General features: G+C 50.1%; 1 protein-coding gene across 8 annotated transcripts in view; it reads right to left on the reverse strand.

Moving 5' to 3' along the window:
- Positions 1-7,990, reverse strand: part of CCDC88A (coiled-coil domain containing 88A) — a 265,646-nt gene extending 257,656 nt beyond the window's left edge. For 4 of the 8 annotated variants that reach the window (XM_073628601.1, XM_073628599.1, XM_073628600.1 and 1 more), the window contains exons 1-2: positions 7,557-7,989; positions 7,339-7,439 (exon numbers count right to left, since the gene is read on the reverse strand). In XM_073628601.1, the coding sequence (XP_073484702.1) occupies positions 7,339-7,439; positions 7,557-7,619 (164 nt within the window). In that variant the 5' untranslated portion in view covers positions 7,620-7,989. Of the gene's footprint in view, positions 1-7,338; positions 7,440-7,556 lie in introns of all 8 variants that reach the window. The other 4 variants (XM_073628603.1, XM_073628602.1, XM_073628598.1 and 1 more) reach the window with 3 other exon arrangements.
- Between the last annotated feature and the right edge of the window lie 12,538 nt (positions 7,991-20,528).

The raw sequence follows: 20,528 nt of genomic DNA on the forward strand, positions 1-20,528 counted from the left end.
CCTAGTGCAGCATGACTAACGAGTCTCAGGAATAATAATAGGAAACACGGCAAGAAAACATAACCTGGCCAGGATCTGAAACTGGGCATTCCAATCCGAAAAAGCGGTATTAAACCCAAAAGCAAACATTATGTTGCAGCGTAACAATTCTTGTGTATGATGTGATGGCTGCATTAGTTTTAATTTAAGGTTTTCTTTCTTCTGTTTTCACCTGGTGATCCAGCCAGTAAGTCTGTTTTTTCAAAAGAACAAGTTTTTCTGCATATGTATATCAGTTGACTGGGATGAGACAAACCATTTACCACGGACAAAGGGTGCTGACAATGATCAGCCTTTGTTTATATAAAACCTTTATTCCAAAAGGATAAAAAACTGGTTTGCTGTAACTGATTATAAAGTGTGAGCTGGAGTTTGGCTTTAATATGTTGGTATATCTAAATCTGCTAGTACAGTGATGGCGAACCCTGGCACCCCAGGTGTTTTGGAACTACATTTCCCATGATGCTCATGCACTGTGCAGTGTAGGTGAGCATCATGGGAAATGTAGTTCCAAAACATCTGGGGTGCCAAGGTTCTCCATCACTGTGCTAGTACATCTAACACCCCCCCCCCCCCCCCCCCAGACTGAATGATGCTGTCCAAAGGTGCCCCCTGTGCTCCTTCATCCAGAGTGGAAGCACTCTCATACAGGAAGTGTGTAACTGGCCAGATCACCAGATGAAAACAGAGGGGGAAAAAAGCCTAAGAAAAGAAAAACGAATGCAGCCACCACATCTAATGATTGACAAGCTGCAATATATTACATTTTTGGTTTTGGGTTTAATAACACTTAATCCGCTGGTTGTTAAAGCAGAGTTCCACTCAAAAGTGGAAGTTCTTCTTATCCGTCTCCTGGTTTTGACAGGTACCGTTCCCCACTTTCGGGAGATGGGGCCGCCGCCTCGTCTCCTGGAAGTTCGCCCCCCTTCTCCTCCTCCTTCCTCCGCCACTAGACCAATTAGAAAGCGCAGCGCACCTCGCACATGCGCAATAGGGAAGCCGCAGGGCTTCACTGCCGGGTTCCCTTACCAGGAATGGCGGCGAAGATCGGCTGGGGTGCAGACATGGTGGGCTCCCTGGACAGGTAAGTGTCCATATATTAAAAGTCAGCAGCTGCAGTATTTGTAGCTGCTGGCTTTTAATTTTTTTTTGGGGGGGGGCTGGACCTCCTCTCTAAGGAGCCAGCACCTGCCATGTGCTTAACAACCAGCCATTCCCTGGTTGTTAAGGATACCGGCGGGTGTCAGCATTAAAATACAGCAAGTTTTCACTTCAAGAAATAGTACATGCAGTATTTTAGCGGGTTTTTTTTTTTTTTTTTTAGTAAACTGCAAAAATATTTTTATAAAAAATGCTATGAGCTATTTTACTGCCGATCTTAGGAACCATGGAGTGCAGTGAGGGGGGGGGGGGGGGGCTGGCTGAATTCCTCTGCAGAGAACGGAGCTGGAAATGCCACAAGAATGTGCTCCAGGCCAGTGCAATCAGATGCAGCCACTGTTGGCGTATTCTGGGCCTTCTCATGGGATTTGAAGAAGGCAGCAAAGCTGGTCATACACTATACAATCTTTTAGATTTATTACAACGATATAATATACAAGGGCACACCTAATCTATGTAACCAATCTGTTTCCACATCAGGCAGGCCTTTGCACTACATAGTTGATGGTGGATATAAAAGAGGATTGTTGAATCAGATTGTAACAGGTAAGATCTTAAGGCTGACCACACACTATACAATCTCCTTTAGATCTATCATCAACTATACAGCACAAGGGCCTTCCATGATTAAACAACTCATTGAATTGTTTAGGCTTGTCTTCATACTACATAGTTTTGGCAACACGAAGATTGTACAGTGTATGGTCACCTTAAGATTTCTTTTGTTCAACCCTGCAGGTTGAATGAGAGCAACCTACCGCTTACCCCATTCAATGTAAACAGCAGGGATGGCGGGAACTCCCCTGCCGGCTACTGCCTTCTGACATCTGGCACCCGCGATTATCAGAATACCCCAACAGTGGCTGCATCTGATTGGATCCCATCCAACACCAAATAACAGACCCTTGTTCAGGGCCACATAATGAACCCTCATTCGGTGCCAAATAACGAACCACCCCTCCCATCCCGCACCAAATAATGAACACCCATTCGGTGCAAAATAGCGGACCCCACGCTCCCATCTGGTGCCAAATAATGGACCCCCGTTTAATGACAGATAACGGACCCTCATCTGGTGTCAAATAATGGCCCCCCCGTCCAGTACAAAATAACGGACAGCCCCCCCCCCATCTGGCACCACATAAATGGGGGTCTGTTAACACAACATAACAGACCTTCATCCGGTGTCAAAAACACGGACCCCCCCCCCCCCCAAATCTGGCACCAAATAATGGACCCTCGTTCAGCGTCACATAACTGACCCCTTCCTCCTATCCGGCACCAAATAACGGACTCCTGTTTAATGCCACATAGCAGATCCTCATCCTGTGCCAAATAATGGACCTCCATCCAGTGCAAAGACGGGGACACCCCCCTCCCATCCGATGCCAAATAATGGACCTGCGTTCAGCGCCACATAATGGACCCCCATCCAGTGTCAAATAACGGAACCCCCCTTCCCATGCGCCGCCAAATAATGGACCTGCGTTCAGCGCCACATAATGGACCCCCATCTGGGGCCGAATAACGGACCCCCCCATATAATGCCACATACGATGTCAAATAAGGGACCCCCCCCCCCCATCCAGTACAGAATAAACAGACACCCTCGCCCCTCTCACCTGGTGCCAAATAATGGGCCCTTGTTCAGCGCCACATAATGGACCCTCATCCAGTGTCAAATAACGGACCCCCTCCTCCCATCCAGTGCCAAATAACGGACCCCCTCCTCCCATCCAGTGCCACATAACGGACCCCCCTCCTCCCATCCAGTGCCACATAACGGACCCCCCTCCTCCCATCCAGTGCCACATAACGGACCCCCCTCCTCCCATCCAGTGCCACATAACGGACCCCCCTCCTCCCATCCAGTGCCACATAACGGACCCCCCTCCTCCCATCCAGTGCCACATAACGGACCCCCCCTCCTCCCATCCAGTGCCACATAACGGACCCCCCTCCTCCCATCCAGTGCCACATAACGGACCCCCCCTCCTCCCATCCAGTGCCACATAACGGACCCCCCTCCTCCCATCCAGTGCCACATAACGGACCCCCTCCTCCAATCCAGTGCCACATAATGGACCCCCTCCTCCCATCTAGTGCCAAATAACGGACCCCCTCCTCCCATCCAGTGCCACATAATGGAACCCCTCCTCCCATACAGTGCAAATAATAGACCCCCTCCTCCCATCCAGTGCCAAACAATGTATGACCAGCTTTAGGTGAAAGGTAGTGTGCAAAGTACAGTAACCAATCAGAAACTGCTACGGGGTAATCTGAGCGCGGTAACACAAACCAACCAATCACATCACTGCTCTTTATTAAACAAGCCTCTATACAAAGAGCCCGTAGTACAATCAATGGATGGATCAGACATCTGTAGTAGTTAGGAAATCGGAGCCGCTCATCCCTCTCGGGGGGATTGTGACATCACTGGGCTGGGAACACGACTTCCTTATCTATCCATGCAGCCCACAGTCTGAGCACATGGTCTCCGATTCCACGCCAGATACCACGTTCCCTACACCGCCCTTTATTCTGCATTAGAAGAAATAACTGTGTGATCGCCGACTACGACCCTGAATACCCCCAACACACAGAGACCGATAGAACCTCGCTTCATTCCTTCACTTGAAAGCTTAACAAGAGAGGGCGGGGGGGGGGGTTGTCCTTTAATTCAATCCTCTCCTATTGTACTCGGGTGTCAGAGTCAATCAAGCAGTCACTGTCAGAGCCAAATGACAGCGCTCCCTACTACAAACCACAAGTCTCATCCCTCTCGTAGGCCCAAATATCGGACCCCCAGTCCAGCTCCAAATAACGGACCCTTATCCGGCACCAAATAACGGATCCTTGTTTAGCACCACATAACGGATCCTCATCCGGCACCAAATAATGGGCCCCCCCTCCCATCCAGGACCAAGTAACGAGCCCTCGGTCAGCGCCACATACTGTACCCCCCCCTCCCATCCAGTGCCAAATAACAGAACCCCTCTCCCATCTGGCACCAAATAATGGACCCTCATTCAGCTCCACATAATAGACCCTCATCCAGTGTCAAATAACAGACCCCCCAGCTCTGCATCAAGTGCCAAATAATGGGCCCCCCTCCCATCCGGCGCACTACATAACGGACCCTCATCTGGTGTCCAATAATGGACCCCCCCACCCAGTGCCAAAAAACGGACCTCCCCCTTCCGGCGCCAACTAACGGCCCCTCATTCAGCCCTACATAACGGACCCTCATCCGGTGTCAAATAACAGACCCCCCCCATTCCTATCTAGTGCCAAATAATGGGGCCCCCCTCTCATACGGCACCAAATAACGGACCCCCCTTATCCAGTGCCAAATAATGGGCCCCCCTCCCATCTGGCACCAAATAACGGACCCCCCCTTATGCAGTGCCAATTAACGCCCCCCCTCCCATCCGGCACCAAATAACAGACCCCCCTTACCCTTATCCAGTGCCAAATAACACCCCCCTCCCATCTGGCACCAAATAACAAACCCTCGGTCAGCGCCACATTCTGGACCCCCCTCCCATCCAGTGCCAAATAACGGAACCCCTCTCCCATCTGGCACCAAATAATGGACCCTCATCCGGTGTCAAATAACGGACCCCCCCTGCTACGCATCAAGTGCCAAATAATGGCCCCCCCCCATCCAGCGCCAAGTAACGGACCCTCATTCAGCACTACATAACAGACCCTCATCTGGTGTCCAATAATGGACCCCCCCACCCAGTGCCAAATAACGGACCCTCGTTCAGCCCTACATAAAATGGACCCTCATCCAGTGTCAAATAATGGACCCCCCCATTCCTATCTAGTGCCATATAACTGACCCTGATCCAGCACCAAATAACGGACTCAGAAATTATACACTTTTTTTTCCAGCTGGAATCCAGACAGTGAAGCCCGGGGGGGCATCAAGTTTCCGAAATTTCCACTTGAGCTGGTTCACATTAGAGCGGCTGAACCACCATAAGAAAGACATTAGTGTGAGAGAGGCAGCTGCTGCAGAAGCTCATTAAAAAGTGCCTGCAATCTGAGAAACACAAGACTAAGACTGACCATACACTATACAATCTGATTGTATAATCTCCTTTAGACCTACCATCAACTATGTAGTATAAGGGCCGGCCTGACTGGATACCAATTGAATGGCGTGTGTAGGTTTGTGCTTATATTACATCGTTTTGGTAAATCGAAGGGAGATTTTACAATCTGATTGTATAGTGTGAGGCCACCATACACATTGCAATCTGGCTATACAATCTTTCTACAACCAACTTTAGATCTACCGATACTATGTAATACGAGGACTTACCTAATCTATCCAATCAATCTCTATCCAATTAGGCAGGCCTTGTACGACATAGCTGATGGTAGATCTAAGGGTCACCCTACGTGTTACAATCTGACGGTACAATCAACTTTAGATTTAACAAAACTATATATAGTGAGGATCTACCTAAACTATCCAATCAGTCTGTATCGAATTGTGCCGGACCTTGGACTACACAGCTGTTGGTAGATCTAAAGGAGGATAGTACAATCAAGATTGTAACGTGTGTGGCCAGCTGAAGATCCACATTCAGCTATGTACTGCCCGATTCCATACAATTTGAATGTATTGTTTAGATTAGTCCTCATAATTGGTATAAACCAGGGAGCTGCGCTGAACGCATGGCTGCTGGAGTGCATTTTTTTCAACAGAACTTTATTGAAATGTTACAAGTGACAATTCAATAGGGTTCTATGGACCCCGGCGTGGTTGCGATATGCTGGTTCGCTTTGCAGCGGTGCGAACTGACACCATTGGAGGCAAGGCAGTTTTGCCTGGTTGGGGCTGTGCTGGAAATAGCTGCCAGCAAAGCCCCCACCTCATCAGGTGTGAATGGGGCCAAAAAGGAGACTGCACAATCAGATTGTATTGTGTATAGCCAGCTTTAGTACTTTCATAAAATTTCCCTTAAGATCACTATACAATACAATACCAAAGTCAAATAAAATAAAAATAACAAAAGAATACAATACAATACAATACCAAAACGATGTAATATAAAGACAAACCTAAACATGCCATTCAGATAAGATCAAATCAGGCAGGCTCATGCACTACATAAGTTGATGGTAGATCTAAAGAAGATCAGATTGTATAGTGTATAGTCTCCTTTTAGGCTAGATTCGCCCTTCAGCTTCGGCCTCCTGAAATGTCTTTTTGGGTGCGTTTGTACACAAGGTTTTTGGGCGTTAAAGTATTTTTGTTTTAACCAATGTGAAGCTAGTCAGTAGAAGGTGAGCCAGGAAACTGCACCAAAAAATAAAAAGCCGTTTTCCCATTGACGTCTATAGAAACCAAAGACACACAACTCTGCGCCAAAGAAGTTCATCTACTTTTTTTTGAGAGGCAACCTTCAAGCGGCACGACGCTCAGGTGTGAAGGTTACCATGGTCCATGGAGGAGAATGAGGACTCTTGATGTTGAGCGTTGAAGCGTTTCGGAAGACACATTTTAGCCCTCAATACCAACCTCATGTCCTAAACCACCACCTCCTCAGGTCCTGGACCCCCACCTCCTCAGGTCCTGGACCCCCACCTCCTCAGGTCCTGGACCCCCACCTCCTCAGGTCCTGGACCCCCACCTCCTCAGGTCCTGAACCCCCACCTCCTCAGGTCCTGAACCCCCACCTCCTCAGGTCCTGAACCCCCACCTCCTCAGGTCCTGAACCCCCACCTCCTCAGGTCCTGAACCCCCACCTCCTCAGGTCCTGAACCCCCTCCACCTCAGGTCCTGAACCCCCTCCACCTCAGGTCCTGAACCCCCTCCACCTCAGGTCCTGAACTCCCTCCACCTCAGGTCCTGAACCCCCACCACCTCAGGTCCTGAACCCCCTCCACCTCAGGTCCTGAACCCCCTCCACCTCAGGTCCTGAACCCCCATCTCCTCAGGTCCTGAACCCCCTCCACCTCAGGTCCTGAACCCCTACCACCTCAGGTCCTGAAACCCCTACCACCTCAGGTCCTGAACACCTATGACCTCAACAAACATTTCCCATCACCCCTCGATTACAAAAACAAGCCATACGAACCATGCAACCGTATCATCGTAATTTTTATTTTTCCACTTACATCTGGAACATGACCTCATTGAGGAACACGCCATCCACCAAAGCCACATATTCGTCCAGCAAGGTCCCTTTTCCTTTGACCAGAACTCCAAAAGTCTTAATCTGCGGAAGAAGAGAAGCCGTTATTACCGACATAGCGGCACATGGATCCGTGAGCGCGCCCCCCCTCCCCCTCCCCTCCAAGACGAAAGAAAAAAAAAAAAAAAGAGGACTGCTTACCCAGCTCACCAGAGGGCTGCTCATAAAATTCTCCAAGATGGGAGTAAAGATATTACTCTCCATTTTAAAAAAAATAAAAACAATAAAAATATCGATATAATCCTACAAAGCGATCCTACGGCACGAAGCTCATCCAGTGTCCAGCATGCGGCAACGCCATAGAATGGCGATCAAACCACGCGAGGAAGCGATAAATCCAAACCCAACATTGGAAGCACTTGTAGGGGAACGTCAGGGGTTCAAAGGTGGTCTCCCCCCTTGCGAAAGAAGCCACATTGTAAATGGTAGAGGTGCTGGATTCCCCCCCTCCCTCCGGTCTCTGCAGTGGAGCAGGACTAGGGTCTGCATGCAGCACTAGGAGGAGGCATCATCTGGAGGATGCAAGGGGGAGGTATAGGAGGGGTGGAGGGGAGGCAGACAGTCCTCTCCAGTCTTCAGCAGATCTGGAAGGGAAGAGAGAAAAAAAAAAAAAAAAGAAAGGAAAATGTAGGCAAGCGCAGAGGAGCCCCATCCACTGTAAACCTTCTAATGAGCAGAACGCAGAGCCGTGACGCCTCCTCGCCCGCACGGCTTCACACTACAACCAGCCATGTGCAAAAAAAAAGAAAAAATTTTGGCAAATTTTGGCAATTTTTAATTTTTTTTTTACAATGGATTTTTTTTTTTTTTTTTTTTTACGTCAGCCCCCTCCCTTATCCCTTGCCAATGTCATTCCTCCTCCCCGGCGTCCCTCCTGCCGTTACTTTCCATTATTGCGTCTCGTCGCAGAAAAGGGGCGAATCGTGCGTTCAGACCGGAGACTGTTTTAATGGATGGGGGAAGCGCAAAAATTTAATTTGCAATAGAAGACGACCCCCCCCCAACAATTCAAGTCTGGCAGGGAGGATGTGTAAAAAACGAAGGAGGAGGGGAGCGGGGACGATGTGTGGAACTGGCAGACTGAACAATCTCAGTGTTGGTCGCCCAGAGCAGGAAAAAGCTTTTTTTTTTTTTTTTTTTCCTTATATATTCCCCTCCCCCCCCCCAGCCATGATCCAGATCTGCACCTCGGCCTTCCTGCAGCACATTAACCCATTCCCTGATGGCTCCTGCGTGCATTTCCTGGACGGCAGGGCACGCAAATCGCTTTACCGGCTACGTTACAGAGACAAAGAGCTGCGATAGAAGTAATTAAAAAAAAAAAAAAGAAAAAGAGAAATAAAGCGACTAACGATGTTTAAAGAGAACCAATATGTTAGTCACATGTGTGCGATTTTCTGGACGCCGCAAGGGCAGCATGTCAGCGTTTTCCCGCAGATCCCTGTGCGGTGCGATTCCTGTGTGGTTCACATGGGGTTCATAGTGTGAACCAAGGTACCTCCCCCCCTCCTGAGCGCGATTTTCTAGAAGAACGCAGGTCACATGGGGTTCATAGTGTGAACCAAGGTACCTCCCCCCTCCCGAGTGCAATTTTCTAGAAGAACGCAGGTCACATGGGGTTCATAGTGTAAACCAAGGTACCTTCCCCCCTCCCGAGTGCGATTTTGTAGAGGAACGCAGGTCACATGGGGTTCATAGTGTGAACCAAGGTACCTTCCCCCCTCCCGAGTGCGATTTTGTAGAGGAACGCAGGACACATGGGGTTTATAGTGTGAACCAAGGTACCTTCCCCCCCCCCAAATGCGATTTTCTAGAAGAACACAGGTCACATGGGGTTCATAGTGTGAACCAAGGTACCTTCCCCCCTCCCAAATGCGATTTTCTAGAAGAACACAGGACACATGGGGTTCATAGTGTGAACCAAGGTACCTTCCCGCCCTCCCGAGTGCGATTTTCTAGAAGAACGCAGGTCACATGGGGTTCATAGTGTGAACCAAGGTACCTTCCCGCCCTCCCGAGTGCGATTTTCTAGAAGAACGCAGGTCACATGGGGTTCATAGTGTGAACCAAGGTACCCCCCCCTCCCGAGTGCGATTTTGTAGAGGAACGCAGGACACATGGGGTTCATAGTTTGAACCAAGGTACCTCCCCCCCTCCCGAGTGCGATTTTCTAGAAGAACGCAGGACACATGGGGTTCATAGTGTAAACCAAGGTACCTCCCCCCCTCCCGAGTGCGATTTTGTAGAGGAACGCAGGACACATGGGGTTCATAGTGTGAACCAAGGTACCTCCCCCCCTCCCGAGTGCGATTTTCTAGAAGAACGCAGGACACATGGGGTTCATAGTTTGCGTTTTCCCACAGCTCCGTGGGATGTGATTTCTGTGCGGTTCACATGCGGTTCATAGTGTGAACCAAGGTACCTCCCCCCTCCCGAGTGCGATTTTCTAGAAGAACGCAGGACGCTGCAAGGGCAATAAAAATGTATGTTGCGTTTTTGGTGCGATACCCTTGACTACAACGGAAGGTGTGTTTCTAAGAAAATGCACTGAAGACGCAGCAACTGGGGCTTTTCAAACACGCGGCGCATGGCACCAAAAATGCAGCGCACAGATGTGACCAGTTTCATATGTTTTAAAGGGGACTATTTTTCATGCGCTTCGGAAGTGCTGTGCAGGTTCGTTGTAGCACCATAAAAACGCACAGGTGTGAACCGGCCCTAATACTAGCTTCACACCTATGCGTTTTCGCAGTGCATTTTCAGATTTGCAGAAACGCACTACAGTTCAATTAAAATGAGTTCCTATGATTCATGTTCTCATCTATGCAGTTTCCACTGGTGCGTTTTTTGGAAAAGTGTATGAGTTTTTTTTTTTTTTACACGCAGCACAGGGTGTTTTTTGACTCCATAGAATTGAATGGAATCGCATCAAAAGTTCATATAAAAAATGCATGTCCATACGTTTTTTTGGTGCATTATCCTGCATCAAAACAGATAACAGACACCTCCTCTAGCAACGTTAACCACTTGACCTCCAGAAGATTTACCCCCCTTAATGACCAGGCCATTTTTTGCGTCCTTTTAACTGACAACTGCGCGGTCGTGCGACGCTGAACCCAAATAAAATTGACGTCCTTTTTTCCCACAAATAGAGCTTTCGTTTGGTGGTATTTGATCACCTCTGCGGTTTTTATTTTTTGCGCTATAAACAAAAAGAGACCGACAATTTAAAAAAATATATATTTTCTACTTTCTGCTATAAAACATATCCAATAAAAAAAAGAAAAAAAAATCGAATTTCTTCATCTATTTAGGCCAATATGTATTCTGCTCCATGTTTTTGGTAAAAAAAAAATCCCAATAAGTGTATATTGATTGGTTTGCGCAAAAGTTATTGCATCTACAAACTAGGGGATGGATTTATTTCTTTTTACTAGTAATGGCGGCGATCAGCGACTTATAGCGGGACTGCGACATTGCGGTGGACAATTGGACACCTAATTGACACTTTTGACTCTTTGTGGGAACCAATGACACTAATACAGTGATCAGTGCTAAAATATGCACTGTCACTGTACTAATGACCCTGGCAGGGAAGGGGTTAACATCTAGGGCGATCAAAGGGTTAACTGTGTGTGCCTAGCCAGTAGGGGCTGCCCCCTCTCTCATACCACCCCCCTATATAAGTAATGGATGCATGAATCTATGCAAGGTCGTCGTGGCCACCCCTTATTCAGGCGTCTGGCCCCTTTCAGGACGCTGGGCACCTGAATTACAGTGGCGGGAGTGTTTTTTTGAAGCACCTGATTAGAGCCATAGGCTGTAATAGGCTTCAAAATAGGTGAACTCGGAGTACAAAGCATTGTGCTCGGAGTCCACCCAAGTGTGTTAGAAAAGCAAATGAATATTTGCTTTTTTAACACTGAATCGCCTCTCCACCAATCAGGAAGTGCGGGTCTGTTACCCGTTTCCCAACTGGCTGAAAGGTCAGGCAATCCTATTGGACGCCTAGGAGGAGGGGAGGAGACAAACAGTGGAAGCCGCCGTGATCTAAGAAGAGAAGAGGACACAGGATACGCTGCCAGATGCCCGCCGCAGCCTGATCCCCTGCCTGATGTGTCCGCCGATCCCCGATGTGCCTGCCGATCCCTGATGTGCCCGCTGATCCCCGATGTGCCTGCCGATCCCCGATGTGCCCGCTGATCCCCGATGTGCCTGCCGATCCCCGATGTGCCCGCTGATCCCCGATGTGCCCGCCGATCCCCGATGTGCCCGCCGATCCCCGATGTGCCCGCTGATCCCCGATGTGCCTGCCGATCCCCAATGTGCCTGCTGATCCCCAATGTGCCCGCCGATCCCCAATTTGCCCGCCGATCCCCAATTTGCCCACCGATCCCCGATGTGCCTGCCAATCCCCGATGTGCCCACTGATCCCCGATGTGCCCGCCGATCCCCGATGTGCCCGCTGATCCCTGATGTGCCTGCCGATCCTCGATGTGCCCGCTGATCTCGATGTGCCCGCCGATCCCCGATGTGCCCGCTGATCCCGCCCGCCGATCCCTGATGTGCCCGCCGATCAACGCTGATCGCAGGGCACATCAGGGAGCGGCCGAAGCCTCCCCCTCGCCAGTCGGCCTCGACGTCACACTGTCAGCCCGAGAGGCCCAGAGTCAACCCGGGGTGCTTGCCAATCCCCGATGTGCCCACTGATCCCCGATGTGCCTGCCTATCCCCGATGTGCCTGCCGATCCCCGATGTGCCTGCCGATCCCCGATGTGCCCGCTGATCCCCGATGTGCCTGCCGATGCCCGATGTGCCTGCCGATCCCTGATGTGCCTGCCGATCCCTGATGTGCCTGCTGATCCCCGATGTGCCCGCTGATCCCCAATTTGCCCACCGATCCCCAATTTGCCCGCCGATCCCCGATGTGCCCACTGATCCCCGATGTGCCTGCCAATCCCCGATGTGCCCACTGATCCCCGATGTGCCCACTGATCCCTGATGTGCCCACTGATCCCCGATGTGCCCGCCGATCCCCGATGTGCCCACTGATCCCCAATGTGCCCACTGATCCCCGATGTGCCTGTCGATCCCCGATGTGCCCACTGATCCCCGATGTGCCCACTGATCCCCGATGTGCCCACTGATCTCCGATGTGCCTGCCAATCCCGATGTGCCTGCCGATCCCCGATGTGCCCGCTGATTCCCGATGTGCCTGCCGATCCCCGATGTGCCCGGTGATTCCCGATGTGCCTGCCGATCCCCTATGTGCCCACTGATCCCCGATGTGCCTGCCGATCCTTGATGTGCCCACTGATCCCCGATGTGCCTGCCGATCCCCGATGTGCCTGCCGATCCCCACCGCCAATGGGGTAATCTGGGTAGTGACCTTCAGCCCCCCCCAAACAAAAAAACACCAGCCGCCCCTGCTAACCAGTGTTTTGGTGTACAGTGTGGGAGGTGCTTTTACTAGGGGAAGAGATGGATCCATGCCTTCCCTACTGACAGTTCGCCTTTCTGCCTGTGTACCGAGGGATCAACGGGTGTCGGCAGACATTGGGTCCGCGGGACCCACTGATCAGCTCCCGCCCTTACGCCCGATACCCAGAAGTGCGGGGTTATGTTCAGTATACATATATAAGTGATCCTGCACAGCACGGTCACCCTGTAGCAGTAAAACTCCTATAGGGCGGTCGGCAACCGGTTAACACATTCCAAAAACACAAAATATAAAATGCATTAATTGCGCATTCAAAACGTGCATAAAAATGCAAAAGGCGCTGGAAAATGGACTTTAAAGACACATCAGCCACACATGCAAAAGATGTGAACCTAGCCTAAGAGCTCATTTACATGTGTGGTAGGGACATCTGAGGGCGGATCACTTTTCAGAGGTGTTTGACAGGCGGTGGGGAGGCGTTGTCAACCCCCCCCCCCCCCCCCAACAGTCAGGGGGTGGTAAAAGAAAGATGAGAAAAAATGTTAACACTGACGGGGTGCTTACAATGATCAGCTTTTATGTTTTAATTTATGTAAAACCTTTATTCCAAAAGGAAAAAAAAAAAACTGTTTGCTTTTACTTATTTTAAAGTATTAGTTGGATTTTGGCTTCAATTTGTTAGTGTATTTAAATCTGCTAGTCTGTCTAACACTTCCCTCCCCCCAGACTGACAATGCAGCTGTCTGCTGTGCCCCCTTTTTCAGAGTGGGGGCGCTCTAATACAGGAGGTGTGTTAATGACCAGATCCCCAGGTTTAAACAGGGGGGGGGGTAAAAGCCTAAAAAAAGAAAACGAATGCAGCCACCACATCTAATGATTGGTAAGCTGCAATATATGACATTTTTGGTGTTGGATTTAATATCGCAATTAATATACCAATTTGGAAATTGTGCAGGTGCACAACCCTGAACATACACTGTCTGCGTTCCCAGCCATGTACCAGCACCCACACAGCTGTCAAATTGGGAGCAGTGGCTGTGTCCCTGTAGCTGCTGCATCCCAATAGACATGAAAGACACTGCCTGCATGAGGATACACAGAACACCTGTGCCTCCCAGTACAGACAAACATGGCCCTCCCACGGGTGTACACTGTAGCACGCCTGTATGATCAAGGTCATGCCCGCCTATCACATGGTTTTGTTAGATATCAAAGCGATTGTATAACCAGATTGTAAATTGTGCGCTCACTCCATGCCTGATAATTGTGTGCTCACCCCATGCCTGATAACAAAGGATCACCCCACTGGAGTACTCTTGTAGTAACCAGGAAGGGATTCCCCGCAATAGCTGGGTCTTCTGGAAAAGCTAAATGCTATTGGGCTCCTGCCCACATGCTGGTTCTGACAGTGGAGGACAGCTGGAGGGATACAAGCCTGATGACAAATGACCACCCCACTGGAGTACTCTTGTAGTAACCAGGAAGGGTTTCCCCACAGTAGCTGGGTCTTCAGGAAAAGCGGTGTGCTATTAGGCTCCTGCTCCCATGTTAGTTCTGACAGTGGAGGACCTCTCACCTGGCTGCAGATTGATAACACAGGTGAACAGCAGGGGGGATCCTGTGCCTGATGACAAAGAACCACCCCACTGGAGTACTCTTGTTGTAACCAGGAAGGGATTGCCCACAGAAGCTGGGTCTTCCAGGGGAGCTAAATGCTATTGGGCTCCTGCTTGCTTGCTGGTTCTGACAGTGGAGGGCCTCTCACATGGCTGCAGATCGATAATACAGGTCAACAGCAGGAGGGATCCCGTGCCTGATGACAAAGGACCACTTCACTGAAGTACTCTTATAGTAACCAGGAAAGGATTCCCCACAGTAGCTAGGTCTTCTGGAGAAGCGGTGTGCTATTAGGCTCTTGCCTGCATGCTGGTTCAAACAGTAGAGGACCTCTCACTCGGATGCAGATCAATAACACAGGTGAACAGCAGGAGGGATCCCATGCCTGATGACATAGGACCACTTCACTGAAGTACTCTTATAGTAACCAAGAAGGGATTCCCCACAGTATCTGGGTCTTCTGGAGAAGTTAAATGCTATTGGGCTCCTGCCCACATGCTGGTTCTGACAGTGGAGGACAGCTGGAGGGATACAAGTCTGATGACAAATGACCACCCCACTGGAGTACTCTTGTAGTAATCAGGAAGGGATTAACCACAGTAGCTGGGTCTTTAGGAAAAGCGGTATGCTATTAGGCTCCTGCTCCCATGCTAGTTCTGACAGTGGAGGACCTCTCACCTGGCTGCAGACTGATAACACAGGTGAACAGCAGGAGGGATCCCGTGCCTGATGACAAAGAACCACCCCACTGGAGTACTCTTGTTGTAACCAGGAAGGGATTGCCCACAGAAGCTGGGTCTTCCAGGGGAGCTAAATGCTACTGGGCTCCTGCTTGCTTGCTGGTTCTGACAGTGGAGGGCCTCTCACCTGGCTGCAGATCGATAATAAAGGTCAACAGCAGGAGGAATCCCGTGCCTGATAACAAAGGACCACTTCACTGAAGTACTCTTATAGTAACCAGGAAAGGATTCCCCACAGTAGCTGGGTCTTCTGGAGAAGCGGTGTGCTATTAGGCTCTTGCCTGCATGCTGGTTCAAACAGTGGAGGACCTCTCACTCGGATGCAGATCAATAACACAGGTGAACAGCAGGAGGATTCCCGTGCCTGATGACAAAGGACCACTTCACTGAAGTACTCTTATAGTAACCAAGAAGGGATTCCCCACAGTATCTGGGTCTTCTGGAGAAGTTAAATGCTATTGGGCTCCTACCCACATGCTGGTTCTGACAGTGGAGGACAGCTGGAGGGATACAAGTCTGATGACAAATGACCACCCCACTGGAGTACTCTTGTAGTAATCAGGAAGGGATTAACCACAGTAGCTGGGTCTTTAGGAAAAGCGGTATGCTATTAGGCTCCTGCTCCCATGCTAGTTCTGACAGTGGAGGACCTCTCACCTGGCTGCAGACTGATAACACAGGTGAACAGCAGGAGGGATCCCGTGCCTGATGACAAAGAACCACCCCACTGGAGTACTCTTGTTGTAACCAGGAAGGGATTGCCCACAGAAGCTGGGTCTTCCAAGGGAGCTAAATGCTACTGGGCTCCTGCTTGCTTGCTGGTTCTGACAGTGGAGGGCCTCTCACCTGGCTGCAGATCGATAATACAGGTCAACAGCAGGAGGAATCCCGTGCCTGATAACAAAGGACCACTTCACTGAAGTACTCTTATAGTAACCAGGAAAGGATTCCCCACAGTAGCTGGGTCTTCTGGAGAAGCGGTGTGCTATTAGGCTCTTGCCTGCATGCTGGTTCAAACAGTGGAGGACCTCTCACTCGGATGCAGATCAATAACACAGGTGAACAGCAGGAGGATTCCCGTGCCTGATGACAAAGGACCACTTCACTGAAGTACTCTTATAGTAACCAAGAAGGGATTCCCCACAGTATCTGGGTCTTCTGGAGAAGCGGTGTGCTATTAGGCTCCTGCTTGCGCACTGGTTCAAACAGTGGAGGACCTCTCACTCGGATGCAGATCGATAACGCAGGTGAACAGCAGGAGGGATCCCGTGCCTGATGACAAAGAACCACCCCACTGAAGTACTTTTGTAGTGTCCAAGAAGGGATTCCCCACAGTAGCTGGGCCTTCTGGAGGAGCAAAATTCTATTGGGCTCCTGTCCGCACGCTGGTTCTGACAGTGGAGGACCTCTCGCCTGGTTGCAGATTGGTAACACTGGTGAAGAGCTGGAGGGATACATGCCTGATGACAAATGACCACCCCACTGGAGTACTTAGGTAGTAACCAGGAAGGAATTCCCTACAGTAGCTTGGTTTTCAGGAGGAGCAGCATGCTATTAGGCTCCTGCCCACATGCTGGTTCTGACAGTGGAGGACCACTCACCTGACTGCAGATTGGTAACACAGATGAACAGCTGGAGGGAAACATGCCTGATGAGAAAAATGACCACCCCACTGGAGTACTTAGGTAGTAACCAGGAAGGAATTCCCCACAGTAGTTGGGTCTTCTGGATGAGCTGCATGCTACCAGGCCACTGAGCACACGCTGGTTCTGACAGTGGAGGACCTCTCACCTGGCTGCAGATCACTTGCCCAGCTACCTCTGCTTTATCTGATGTGGCCTCTCTAAGCTGTTGAGGGAAGGAAGCAGAGAGACTTATCTTCCCTGGGGATGTCTAGGAGCCCAGGGAGTTGTGGGAAATAGAGTTAAAGGGCTCTGCACCTGCATCTGAGCATGGTAAGTAAATGTGCACACACAGTGCAATGGTGCCAGAGGCAAACTGGGTGACAGAGGAGCATAGTGGAAGGTAAGTATCAATAGACAGGAGGGCAGGATAGGAAGCAAAGCTTCAGTTCTGGAAGGGAGGTGTACCAGTTTTTTTTTTTGTGCAGCAATTTATTGTTTAATTGCTTCAATGACAGAATTCCAGTTTCTGGAAAAGTTACATTTAATACTTAGAGGCAGTCTTGTTCCAGGTACCAATACCACAACAAGGTTGTCTGTTGCATACTAGATCCTTCAGAATACACATATAGTAAGAGGACACCATTACCGTATAACCTCCGGATTCTGAGTCTCTGCTGCCACCTACAGGGCAATAATAATTGATAATCATACTTTGTAGCCGGGCTCTGGTGGGACCCCAATGCAACATTTTTGTAGGAATCCCAGCATATCAGCCTCCGAGATAAAGGCGATTACCCTACTGGAAGGATGTGCGCTATTTTTTTAAGCAATCGTATGTAGCACACATATATGGGTCCTATTCCCCCCCCCCCCCCCTCCACACACACACACAGCCAGGCACACAGCATTTTCCGCATTCTTCCAATGGCTCAAAAGATCAGTCTAGTGGTTTCTTTTTGTGTTTTTTTTTTTTATGGGGATCGATAAACTTAGATAGGGATGGGGAGCATGGGATACCCCATATTCATTCATTCGCTTTTCTAACACACCTAGGTGGACTCTGAGCGCAATGCTTTGCGCTCCAAGTTCACCTTTTTTTAAAGCCTATTAGAGCCTATGGCGCTAATCAGGTGCTTCAAAAATACACTCTCGCCACTAGAATTCAGGCGCCCCACGTCCGAAAAGGGGCCAGACACCTGAATAGGGGGTGGCAGTGGCGGCCATGGATAGATTCATGCTATGCATGAATCTATCCATTAGTCATAGAGGGGGTGGCTGGAGAGAGGGGGCGGCGCTCATGCGCCCCAAATGGACGCACCACCACTGATTCGTTGACTCCTACCGATATCCACCAGGCTCTTCCTAGTGAGGGAGATGTTGAATCACACTGCCACTGGACAGCTGGACTCTCTCCCACAACTTCCTCCCATGAGCTTTCTCTTGACCCAACTGGATCCTTGGACTAGGACTTGCAAATAGTCCCCTATATAAGCCTAGCTGGGACCTTGGTATCTTCTGGCCGACTTCCTCCCAGACTTCTGTCTAGGGTTGCCACCTGTCCGGGATTCACCCGGACAGTTCAGGTTTGGAACCATGCATCCGGGTTTCAGACTGACTGAAACCTGGACACATTATTCAGACTGGACTATGGCTTCCTAGCAGGGTTGCTGGCTGCAGTTGTCTAAGCTGAGAGTGTCTGTTACACTCTCTTTCACACTGCCCAAAGCCAGCACTATCTTCCCCCCCCACACACACAGACGGCAGAGGAGAGAGGGCTCAATCTGCACCTCTTACTCCTGCCCCTACCCCTCTGTGTCTGCCCACACTCCATTCCCCGGCGCTGTGCCTCAGAAAAGGAAAGCGGGGGGCTGGAAATTTGAAGTCCAGCAGCCTCAGATACATCTGGATGAAAAGTGCTGACTGCCAAGGGGTGAGTGAGCTCACCATCCATCCCTGTCTGTGACTGAAGTCTCCCCCCCTTCTCTCTCCTGCCTCTGAGAAGTAAATCAGGGTTCTCAGAGCACCCCTTAGCTCAGAGTTCTTCTTTACACCAAAGGGCACAGTGTTCCCCCTTACATCAAAGTCCTCTCCGTACATCAGAGTTCTCTGTGTTCCCCCTTAATTCAGGGTTCCCAGAGCATCCCTTATGTTAGAGTCCCCAGAGTTCTCCTTTACACCAGAGTCTGCAGAGTCTCCCCTTACAGTGAAAGGGAACTCTGCGAGTTCAGACGTAAAAGTGGAACTCTTGTTATTAACTTCATATGATTAGAAATGTTATTATATAGCAAAATACATGTATAGTTCATACTATAATAATAAAAAAAAAAATTGCTGTGCGCCGCTAAAGTGTGGCAACCCTACTTCTGCTCCAGGTTCAGAACCCCCTCAATTGGACCCAGGAACACTGCCCCTTGCTGCTCGGACCATTTATGGGCTCTCTCTCACCCCCTTCTAGGCACACTTTCCCAGGGATTGGCTGGAGTTCCTTAAATAATGAGGTTGCCCACTCTGTCCTTTTTCCCCACAATATTCTAGAATCCTCTAGAAGACAGGGGGAGTAACAGAGCAGCCTGTAAAACACTGATCAGCCCAAAGTAATCACCCCCTGCTCCTCTGATAGTGTGTACTAGCCTGTAGGCTGAAGGTAAAACATCTTGCAGATTCCTCTATTCACACAAACAGCACAGATAGACGAATTTCGTATTGGCTGTAGGCTCCTTTGACAAAAGTTGAGTAATCTACTTTTGTCTAGCCGGCAGGGCCACTCACTGTTAGAATCTTTTCTGATTCCTTTTCATAGGAAACATTCTAACAGCGTTTGACCATCTTACTCTGTCAGTGGTGTCGCTATGGGGGTGCGGGTGGACTGCACCTGGGTGACACCCTTCAGAGGGGTAACCGTGGACTGACCTTACAGGGGAGCGAACTGGAAACAGGAGGCGGTGGTGGCTGCAGCCTCTGATCCTGGAAGTAGCTCACTTGGCATAGCAGGTTGGAATCCTAGGCTGTGATAGTGCCTTGGCAACCTCGCTACACACAGCTGGTAAAAAGGAGCCAGCGGGCTTTGGGGAGGTGAGAGTTCAGTGTAGGTTTTTTTTGGCGGGAGGGGGTGGTGGGGATGGGAGAGTCTCCTGGTGTAGTATGAGGGAGAAAAGGGATCCCACCTCTCTCTCACCCCTCCTCCCTGTCTCTCTCACCCCCCCTCTCTCTCTCTCACCCCCCTCTCTCTCTCACCCCCCCTCTCTCTCTCTCTTATCCCCCTCTCTCTCTCTCATCCCCCCCTCTCTCTCTCTCTCTCTCATCCCCCCTCTCTCTCTCACCCCACCTCTTTCTCTCCTAACCCCCTCTCTTCCAACCCCCCTCTCTCTCACCCCCCACTCTCTAGCGCAGGGGTGGGAGTGGGGTGACACTATGTTTTACCACACCAGGTGACACCAACCTAAGTGACGCCACTGCTTTCTGCCTTATTATTTGGTAGATTACCCATCCTGACCTCAGCCTTACGGCAAACACCAGCTTATGAAAGCCATACCTGATTCCTGTCTGTGTGCTGCTGACCAGTGGCAAGCCATCCATACGGGGCGCATGGGAACCGCCCCCCCCATCCATGCGTCCGGCCCCCTAATCTACATGCAGGGCACCGGACGCATGGATTCCAATAGGTTTTTTTTTTGTTAGAAGCAAATGATTA

Source organism: Aquarana catesbeiana, linkage group LG04 (assembly GCF_042186555.1).
Source record: "Aquarana catesbeiana isolate 2022-GZ linkage group LG04, ASM4218655v1, whole genome shotgun sequence".
Classification (NCBI taxonomy): domain Eukaryota; kingdom Metazoa; phylum Chordata; class Amphibia; order Anura; family Ranidae; genus Aquarana; species Aquarana catesbeiana.